At 42.5% G+C, this 10,714-nt stretch overlaps 1 protein-coding gene across 1 annotated transcript in view; it reads right to left on the bottom strand.

Annotated features, from left to right (window-relative positions):
* Positions 1 to 10,327, bottom strand: part of CYTH2 (cytohesin 2) — a 29,213-nt gene extending 18,886 nt beyond the window's left edge. The window contains exon 1 of the mRNA XM_088450958.1: positions 9,971 to 10,327. Coding sequence (XP_088307084.1) covers positions 9,971 to 9,989 — 19 coding nt within the window. The 5' untranslated portion in view covers positions 9,990 to 10,327. The remainder of the gene's footprint in view (positions 1 to 9,970) is intronic.
* Between the last annotated feature and the right edge of the window lie 387 nt (positions 10,328 to 10,714).

Here is a 10,714-nt window from a genome sequence, read left to right as displayed (position 1 = left end):
GTCCTAGTTCAACGGTACATTTTATTTTTACCCTTTTCACTGCAACCCAATATAATGCTCACTACCATCACCCTGGCTCAAGATTATAGGGGAGATGTATCAAATCTTGGAGATAGTGGGGAGATATAACGTACCAACCAAACAGCTCCTGTCAATTTTCAAACACAGCCTCAACGTGACAGTTAGAAGCCAATTGGTTGGTACTTTATCTCTCTCCAAAATTTGATAAATCTCCCCCTATATTGCAGTGTTCAGTGTAGATCCTGAGCACAGGAGTGCAGCCACGACCACTAAGCAGGTGATGATACCCACAAATGTGCAGGTACTTATTTAATATAATAATAGTAGCTGTATTAAATGTTGACCCCAAATTCATCTAAGAGTGACCGCCATCATCAAAATGCTGACAAAATGTAGCTGCATGCTATAAGCAGAATTGTAAGAGACAGTTGTCGGAGCTGTACGTTCTATACCAAAGTTCTGGTCCTCGCTGTTTAGTGCTTTGATCCAGTCTCCCAACAGTATGGAGTAACAGCTGTCAACTTAACTTGCTAAGCAGGTACATACATTAATTTCATGCATTCAAAATGCACAGGGAAAGATAAAAATAAATGATCTCTATGGTATTATAGAGCCTGACAGTTGGCGGTACATTCACATTGCCTCTCTCTCAGCTACAGTTCTATTTTTATGCATTCAACATTGTGCATTGGAACAGGCATACATTAAACATTAAATAGACTGGACCCAGAAAGCATTATATAGGTTACAATATAGTTTAGGTTAGGGGCTCCCGGGGGGGACTTAGGGTTAGGCAGGCCCCCGGGAGGGTTAGGGTTAGGCTAGGAGAAGTTAGGGTTAGGCACCCCCCAGGAGACTTCGATTTAGGCAGCGGGGAAGGGGGGGGTTTAGAGTTAGGCACCCCTAAGGGAGGGTTAGGTTAGTTTATACTTACCTTTAGCGCAGTCGGGATCTTCACCTCTGCCGGGCTTCCGCTGTTGGGATTTGAAACGCCGACTGTGCGGCCGGCGGTAAATCATACCGATCCAGTTTTATTGGGTTGGTGATGTTTGTATAAAGTGGGAAAAACCAAAATTTTTTATTTGGTCTTGTTTTAATGTTTCATGATGGTTGATAGAGGCGGAGCTTTTGCGTTTACATTGTCATTGTAAGATCATCAGAACAAGATTAAACACCACGCAGATAGAACAATTGATCTTCTGTTTGGCAATCTTTGGGAGGAAGATTGCAATGACAACGTCTCTGCCTGTTATTTCAGCATTGTTTGTTTTTTGGGGGGGGCTGTATTTTGAGAACTAAAATCCAAAAGACAGTGGCAATAGGAGAAACAGAGCCTGCTGCTTGATTTCAATATGGAAATGACATCATAATCTACTTACATTTACTGTAAGTCATTTTTTAAGGCTGTTTCTTTCCTGCGGTGTTAAAGGTCACTTTAGTATTGCTTGGACAGCACATATTTTCAGTCCCAGCTGTGGGGAATGGTGAAATTGCTGTGACTGTATTGATCCATTTATCTATTCATTATACAGCACAATTGACTTTTCTAATTGCTTGGCGAGTTAGGTCTTCATCAAATACTTCTATTTTACAATTTAAGGAAGGAAAAAAAAAAAAAACAAAAAAAAAAAAACACCTGCTACTGCCCCGGCTTGGTCTTATTTAGACTAAATATAATCAGTTTCCTAATTAATGAGATCAACCCGAAACATCCAATGGGTCGTGGAAGCAATAAAAGAAAGTCTATGATAAAAGCTAGGCAGAACAGATCATAAAACCTTTACATTATAATATCTTATGGACAACAGTTGTGGCTGTATGAAAGAAGCTTTTGTTACTTATGCTTTGTGCTCTGTTCACCTAAACAATTGTGGCCCCTGAGCTTGTACCAAGTCTGATCAAAGTGGACAAACCCCAACAAATTGTGGTACTTAGTACAACATATTTTCATTTATCCATTTAGAAAATCGGATTGGTATCTATTTAAGCACCACCAACGGGGACATTTTCTAAGCGTAGTGTTCAAATTCATGGTAGTTGGTCAAAACGTAGGCCCAGCCTTGCTTTGACCAATCAGATGGCTCCCATTTATTTCCATGGGGTGACCGAACAGTACGCAACGCTCCGCACATATACTCCATATGTAGTACCCTTAACATTGTAAGTTTTCCTGTGTGCACTTCTATGGTGTATTAGGAAAAACCTGCGATGTTGCTGCCAGCGATATGTCGTTCCAGAAAGGACACATAGCAGCCATCGCACAGAATTGAATTGACCCCTTTATGAGAGAGCAATATACAGAGTATCAGTAAAATATTACAATTAGCCCACTGTATAAGTAAACATACCATGGCAATTGCTTCTGTGCATTCACATGGTCATAAGAGTGAGAACATACACATGGAATGAGCAAGCTTGCCCTTAATAAACAAGTACAGAACTATGGAATGGGGAACACACAAGGCGGAGATATTATGCATGCCTTATAGTGCTAATGCTATTCACAAAGGGGTACCATATTTCCGCAAAGAGGCCAAGCTGCTGACCGTTTATCCCGCTCACATTTGGCAAACAGGGGAACAGCATGAGAGACCTCATTGTTATCGACATCTTTAAAATGTTAGCAAAAAGTCAAAATGCTAATTAGCTGTGGCCTGGGATACTTCAAATACCAGCTTAATAAATGCCTTCCACAAAGCCATCTTTAGAAGATTGTAAACCGATTTTTCTAATGGCTAATGCTTTTACCTTGTGACTTAGTGAGTAATGCTGGAAACCTGGCACAAGCTGGTGACTTAGAGCTTATTTCCCATTATATGAGCAGTAAAATAAAAGCACATAAATAGCATACTGTATCCAGAAATCTTGCCTTTAGAGCTCACGCAGACCAGGGGTTATGCAACATGTTCCGAGTTTATGGAGCCAGTGTATTTGCCACGAAATTTAAAGCAGCAACTAGTTCTAAAAGACTGGAAACAATGACATAACCCCCAGAAGTTAGATGCCAATATTGTGCTGGCCACAAGAATACAAACAAACAGCAAAGCTACATAACCATTGGTCACAGGAGATGTCAAACACTTGTTCCATCTGGATGTAGTCAAAATGTCAAGAGCACAATGTCGACAGTTATGTCGACAGGCAGCATGTCAACATCGTCACTAACAAATTGTATATTTTGTTTGTTTGTGTGTGTGAAGTGTTATTTCCTAATTGCCTATGCCCCAAGTGTATAGATAATGACAATTATTCCCCAAACTATGCTTTTGTGACTTACAGGGGTATTCAATATGGGAGCGATAACATCGTTTTTGCGTTAATATCGGAGGTATGATGTCATTATCGCAGGTTTGACTTTTACACCGTATTCAATTTCAAAGACTTATCGCAGTTTTGAAAAGTTTTTGATAAAAAACGGGGATAAGTTTTCACCATTGAATAGGTGTCGAAAAAAAGTGCAGAATTGGGGTTTAGGGGTGCAGGCTTAAAAAAAAATAGCCTGCACCCCTGGGAATGACATTTAAAAAAGAACTGTGTCAAAAAAAGTTTTTTAAAAAAATAGGGACACCCCAAAAAAATAATTTAAAAATTGGGGTGAAAAAAAAAAAAAAAAATTAGAAAAATTTGTTTAACAATAGGGAAATAGGCTCAGGGCTATTCTGCAAGTATGCGGCTGGTGTTTTCTAGAATAGAATTATAGCGGCAGGTGCACAAATGCAGAATTTTTAAAAACTTACTTTAGGGACATCAAAATATGTTAGTACCCATTTTCATGTACCCCAAATTTGATGAGACCACTTAAAAAAATGAAAAAAAATAACCTAAGTGCTCTTCTGCATCACTTCTTCAATGTCGGAAAAAAACACCTGCTGCGGCTATTTAAATCCCCGACTTTCAATTAAAGGCTAAAACGGGGGTACCCATAGTGTTCCCCCATGTTTTTACTACTTTAGGGGGGTCTTACCATTTTTTTAAGGAAAAATTTGTAACTTTACGCAAATCCAACTTCGGAGTTTCCCGTTTTCGATAATTTTATATTGAATACGGGTATAAGCGGGAGCGCGCCCAATACTTTAACGCAGGTAAAAGCTCCGATATGAAACGTTAACTTCGACAGTGAAGTTAACGTTTCATATTGAATACCCCTCCATGTCAGAGATAATTTGAAATGTGCTCATTTCCATGGTCCAGGTCGGTCGTGCCCATTGTAGGAGCTTTCAGCCGTGGACAGGGTCAGCATGGGCACTCTGACAGGTCTGCGGCTATGCAGCTCCATACGCCAAAAGCGGTGATGCACGGTGTTCCGACACCTTTCTATCATAAACAGCATTAACTTTTTCAGCAATCTGTGCAACAGTAGCTCTTCTGTGGAACTGGACCAGATGGGTGAGCCTTCGCGCCGTCCCACACGTATCAATGAGCCTTGGGCACCCATGACCCTGTCACCGGTTGTCCTTCCTAGGACCACTTTTGGTAGGTATTAACCGCTGCATACTGGAAACTCCCCACAAGACCTGCTATTTTGGAGATGCTCTTACCAAGTCGCCTTGTCAAAGTCACTCGCTCTGAATCAAGGCGTGTGTTTTTATTTTTTGTTGCGGCCTCTTGGCCGCTCGCATAGCTGTGGGTTACCACCCACAGCTTATGTGAGCGGCCATGATGATGGTCGCGATGGTCAAGACCATCGGGCTTGCGACGAGACCCTTGCGGTAGGGTTTCGTTGCCGCAAGCCCCAGTGGACTTCCTGTACTATTAGAGCAGGAAGTCCACCTACTGACATCACTAGTGATGTCAGTAGGGCCACCCACAAACGGAGGCGTTCCTGCAGGAATGCCTCCGTTCGCTCAGCCATCCCCCCCCACGCCCCGCCTTCCAAACGGGGCAGCTGTCAATTAATATCGACAGCTGCCCCTTTTGGATGAGAGTGTTTTGCGCTCGCGCGTGTGCACTGGGCCGCCATCAACCCGCTTGCGAGCTGGTCTGAATCAGGCCCTCAGATCCTTATGCTTGCCCCTTTTTTCCTGCTTTAAACATCAACTTCAAGAAATGAAAGTTCACTAGCTGCATAATATATCCCACCCATTGACAGGTGCCACTGTAACGAGAGAATCAAAGTTCTTCAGGTTGTAATTAGGGCAGTGCGCCGATCCTTAGAGGGGGCACATTTGCGCATGTTGAAGGGCACAGGGACTGCGCAGGGGGGCGGGCTGGACAGGCACAGCAGCACAGTGTGATGCAGGGCACCGATGACCCACCAATGTCAGCGTATGATCAGCAGGGTACATCCATAAGGACTAGGAGAGGCAGCTTCCCAAGGCATACTAAAATGTAACAGATTGTCTCTGACTGAATCAGTCCAGTGAGGAGTAGCTGCAGCAGGGGCGTATCTATAACGGGTGCAGAGTGTGCAGTGCACACGGGCCCCTGGGTCCAGGGGGGCCCACACCGCACACCCTGCACCCATAACTCTTATACTTACCTGTCCGTAGTGAGCCGGCACTGCACAACAGCAAAAATCACTGGGAAAAGAGCAGCGCCATTTTTCCAGTGACTCATGTATGCGCAGTACTGTTCCCACGGAAAACTGCGCAGGCTCCATTTTCCCAGGAACCCACGCATGCGCACTAGATTCTAGCACTAAGCCTGAATCTACTGGAACGCGGGACCGCCGGAGAGAGGAGGGGGTCTGCACTGAGTTAGCACACAGGCCCCCTCCTTTCTTAAAATGCCCCTGGGCTGCAGGAAAGTCATATACTGGCAATGGGAGCACAGAATGGTTGGGAAGGATATAGACAGGAAGTGCAAGGAACTGGCTCACTAAGAATACAACAACTACTTGAAAGAGACAAATTTCACAGAGTGGTTTGTTACCAGCTTAATAAAATTATGAATCATGTGGAGTTTCCCATGTGATGCTTCAATCCTAATGGGGTAACATATACCATAGTGCAATCCTAATAAAAGCAGGCCAGGATATATGCCACTGAAAAAGAAGGCTTTACAATGGAGTCAAATGAGGCAGAGCAATGCTCATATTGTTGAGGCTCAGTGTAGGGACTGACCAGAAGGAGAGACTGATGTGGTTGGTCAGTTTGACAAATTATTGCAATACTTTAGAACATTCCCCGAATTTAAATGAATTACAGTTTGGAATGCAAATAGGTAAGTGTAGAGTTTGTATAATTTTATTTTATTTTAATGGTGTGGTCACGCACCAAAGGCACCGCAGATAGTTGCCGTAATTGTGCACGAAAACAGGGGCAACTTGTGATCATCAAAAATAACAAAAAGCTGCAATGTGTATAAGCAAAGCTGCAACTAGTGCCAAATAGTTCCATACGCGATACACCCGTAATAGCAATGTAGAATCGCGTTCCACAGTTCTCAGAGTGTTGCAATAGTGACTGATGCTTTTGTACAAATTTAATCTGCAGCCATACTCTATCCATATTCGCATATCCTCCGCCAATGCATTCACTTCCTTATTTTTGTAAAGGGGAAAGATTGCGCCCACTAGTACAGCATGTAATTTATCATTAAGAGCATAGGTCTATTAGGTGCATCAATGATGGGCCACGATTCAATTCAGCGCAATATCTGGTCCGACTAAAGGATTTCTTCTCGCACCCTCCTGAGGGTGCAAGGAGAAATCAGACTAATGTGCCGGCCAGGCGGCTGTTTGCCAGCTTAGTGCGGCACGAACAGCCTCACGTCTGGCACTTTAGTCGGAGAACTCCGGTTCTCGCGACTAAACCCCCAGGTTAAATCACGAGAACCGTCAATCTCTGACTTAACAGTGGGCTGAATTGAATAGTAGGATCAGGCGCTCCCCTCCTGGGGCTATTCAGCATCGCTTTGAATTGAATCGCACCCATAGATTAGACCAGTGGGGGGGCAACACACCGTTCTAAAACGTAACCTGCAGTGATTTCCATCTCCTACTTCAGCTGTGCTGGTGGTCTACAACTGTAGCTGTACAATATAATGCAATTGGGGCTTTCTATCCATGCCACGAAAATATAGAATGCTCTTCAGTTACACAAAACCACATTTGACAGCTTCAGAATTAATATTATAGGTAATTTAGTAATATAAACCAATGCAAGTGAGGTATAGGCAATATAAGGGTTCCACAGTAATACGATAGTAATGGGGTGTGATTGGAACAGATGAACAATAAACAATGGTCGCCTTGGGTTGCACTCAATTGACTCCACCAATGAACAGCTAGTTAAGCACAATTTTTTTTTTTTTTATCCAGGTCGCAAAATTAACATGTGACCATTTTAACATGCTGATAATGATGCACGTCACAACTATTCCATTCACATCATTTCTAACTACTAACGATTTTGTGACCATTTGATAGTAGATTTTAAATAAAAAAATGAATCTGTGTAATGCCAAGTTCATACTGGGATGATGTTGTAATGATTTGGCCAAATCCTAACGATATATCGTGCAGTGTGTATGCACAATAGGCGCACTCCCGCGCGGTCACATTCCACGTCATCAGGTTTGATGTGCTGCACATCAAACCTGACGATATAGTATGTGGCCCCATTCATGTTAACGAAGGACGAAATGAGTGATCGTTCCGTTGTTCATTATATCATTCTGAGGTGTACCTGTGGTATGATATGCCGGCCCGACGGACGAACATATTGTCCCGGTACACATAGTCCAGTGTGTACCCACCTTAAGGCATGTATTACACAGCTTATTACACAGCTGTATTATTATGCAATCTACTACAACTATTATAGCTACTGTTGCAACAGGAAAAAAAAAAAATCAAGTTCTCTTCCACTAGGATACTAGTCAGGTTTCCTGACTGCAACACATACTACGTAAGCTACACTGGTACAGGTTTATGCTGTGTGAATTGGTGGTGAGGACAAAAAAAAAAAAAAAAAAAAAAAAAAAAAACTACTTCTGGTAGAGCTTTACTTGGCATAATACGTATTAGGCAAAACACTTAGCAAAGCATTATTTAGCACAAAGTACCAAATCCAATGGGTTTCATGACAGCACAAAACATGTATGGTCTAAGCCTTTAAGCCCGCTTTAAAATGTAATTCAGTAGTAGTAATTATGACTAAGTAAACAACAACATCTGTAGCAATTGGACATAATTATATAGCATAAAAGAGGGAAAAAAAAAAACTATATAAAAAGGTGTAAAAAAATAAAAATAATAATAAAACAAATACGCTTCCAGGCTTGTAGTAACAAGGTCACTTAGAGCTCTTGTCACTTGTGCAGCTATGTTGTTGACTTGCTCAGTAATTCTTAAAGTTTTTAGGTAATAATTACTTCACCTACTAATTTTATTAGTTCCATTCATTGTGGAAATGTTATCCATGAATCTGCTGAAATAAACTCATCAAGGATTGACAGATACTGGGATTTTCTTGTAACTGAACACAGGGGAACAGCAATTCAGCATTTATTGCCAATGTCCCACCATACAGTACAATCATTTATGCCTGCACCTTTCCATTAGGTGTCCAAGAAAATGGGTTGTTCCCTAAACAGCTATTGAGGGTTACTCTTGAGGGAAATACTCTACTCAGTGCCCAATATGTCCTGGATAGACTGATATCTACTTGTACCTACCCTGAGGTAGAAGTATTTTATCCACTAGTAATGAAATATAACAAATCTATATATGAACCTTATTATTAACCTAGTAGTTGATGCATGTAGAGGACACATTATAGCACCCAAGGGGCAATCAGACCATAGATAGTAGGACAAGCTATAGTGTCTGAAAATGTCCATTTTGGGTGAAAATAACTTCTTTCTAGCTACCTATTTTTAGTCTATGTATCATTTTTTTTTACCCCATTCTGACCAGATCATGCACTTAAGTGCACAATCGCATATGTGTAACAATAAATCAGTCAATGTTTTTACAACAACTACAGATTATTTTGCAATATCTATTTTGTGAAGCCTCAGGGGATGTTATGCATGGAAGTGATGTACCAATTGTACTAACTGTATACAGCTGCAGCTTTTTTCCCTTGCATTAGTATACAATCTAATTCCCCAAATAAATCAAAATATAACTGGAACATAACTACCAAAAGCTTATTGAGCAGTTTAGCCACAGTGCTTGAGCTCTGGATTATACCGGTCCACAACTAAATAGAATTAAAAATATTCTGTAAGCCTCTCTAATATTGTCACAGTAACTGCCAGGATAAAAAAATAAGTATTTCAAGAATGCTTATTGTCATACAAATGCCTGGTTTAAGGTTATAGCCCAACACTGCAAAAGAGAGATGAAATGATAACACACACAATCCAATGCAATCAAGTTAATTAAACAAAACTGTACTATATTGATACATAAAAGATCTCAGCACAATTTTGGTTTTTATTTCATTAACACATTACAAGACCATATTTATTGTAATCCATTTTATAGACATTTCTGAAAAGGACTAGTATGAAAACAGGCGTGTCCAGCTATCCGGCTCATACTGAACTACATGCTCCAGCACGCCTGCTAACAGGAGAAAGGGTCACATACTGACTCAGAGACATTATGGCCAATGTTACCTTTAAACCTTCCCCTATCCTAACAAAAGACACTTCCCTGTATCAGGTGTTGGACAGATCGCAATCTCAGCCACTGCATACTGGTTTACACCTCCAGTAACAGGATCAGCACTTTAGTTGTGCATCACCCACCAGAGCCCCAGCAGGGGCACCCACCAGAGCCCCAGCAGGGGCACCCACCAGAGCCCCAGCAGGGGCACCCACCAGCCCCCTCCCCCTCTCTCATACATGCTGAATCCAGGCACAACAATAGTGCTATCTCCTATCCCAGCAATGACACGGGGAACACAGTCCATTCCCCGATGACGCCTATTCCCAGTACCGGAGACCATAATACAAGCTGGCCTCCGGGAACACGTCCTGGCCTAACAGCACTTACCGTAAATGGTGTCCTCCATGTTCTGGGAGAAGGCGGCGGCCGGGTCCGAGCTTGACCGGAAATAACGAATCTCGGTCCGTTCCCCAACTCAGGTCGGTTCCCCCTGCAGACAAACGGCTGAGCTGATACTCCTTCCCCCGCTCCCCAACCGGATCGCACACATCGGACAATTCCACCCGATGCCAGTCTCTCCTCTACAACCCGCCCACCGCTGCCATGGCAGCCGCCGCACACCCCCCCACTGCGGCCAACCGACAGCGGCGCCAGCCAATAACGTCTCGGGTCTGTGTCAGGGCTGGGTCAGAGGTGCCTTTGTTCCGATTACGTGCGTTGCTCCCTGATGGGCACACCAACCGTCCAATCACGGCCACAGCCTCCCTATCACAGGCGGGCGCTCGGCCTCATTGACCAATAGCGTCTGGGGATCCGTACGTAACAGAGTGAGACAGACGCTGGCTGGGCGGATACTCAGGCTGTATGCTTGTAGTACTGTGAATGTGAAGTAGGTGTATTAGTAGTAGTGAGAGAGGAAATGCTTATGGAGTTTGTCATAAATTCCATGGTGTGTAACATAGTGCACTGGAGTATTACATTGGTAAATTATAATAATTACTAAATAGCTCTAAAGCTCATTCATGTCAGGAGGATGTTCAGTTGTCCAGTAATAAAGTATGTCCAGCAAGCACCTATTTATATATATATATATATATCTATATATATATATATATATATATATATATATAT

This window comes from Taudactylus pleione, unplaced genomic scaffold (assembly GCF_031769625.1).
Source record: "Taudactylus pleione unplaced genomic scaffold, aTauple2 ptg000535l, whole genome shotgun sequence".
Lineage (NCBI taxonomy): Eukaryota > Metazoa > Chordata > Amphibia > Anura > Myobatrachidae > Taudactylus > Taudactylus pleione.
Note: the sequence above shows the minus strand (reverse complement) of the source record. Positions and strands in the feature narration are given on the sequence as shown.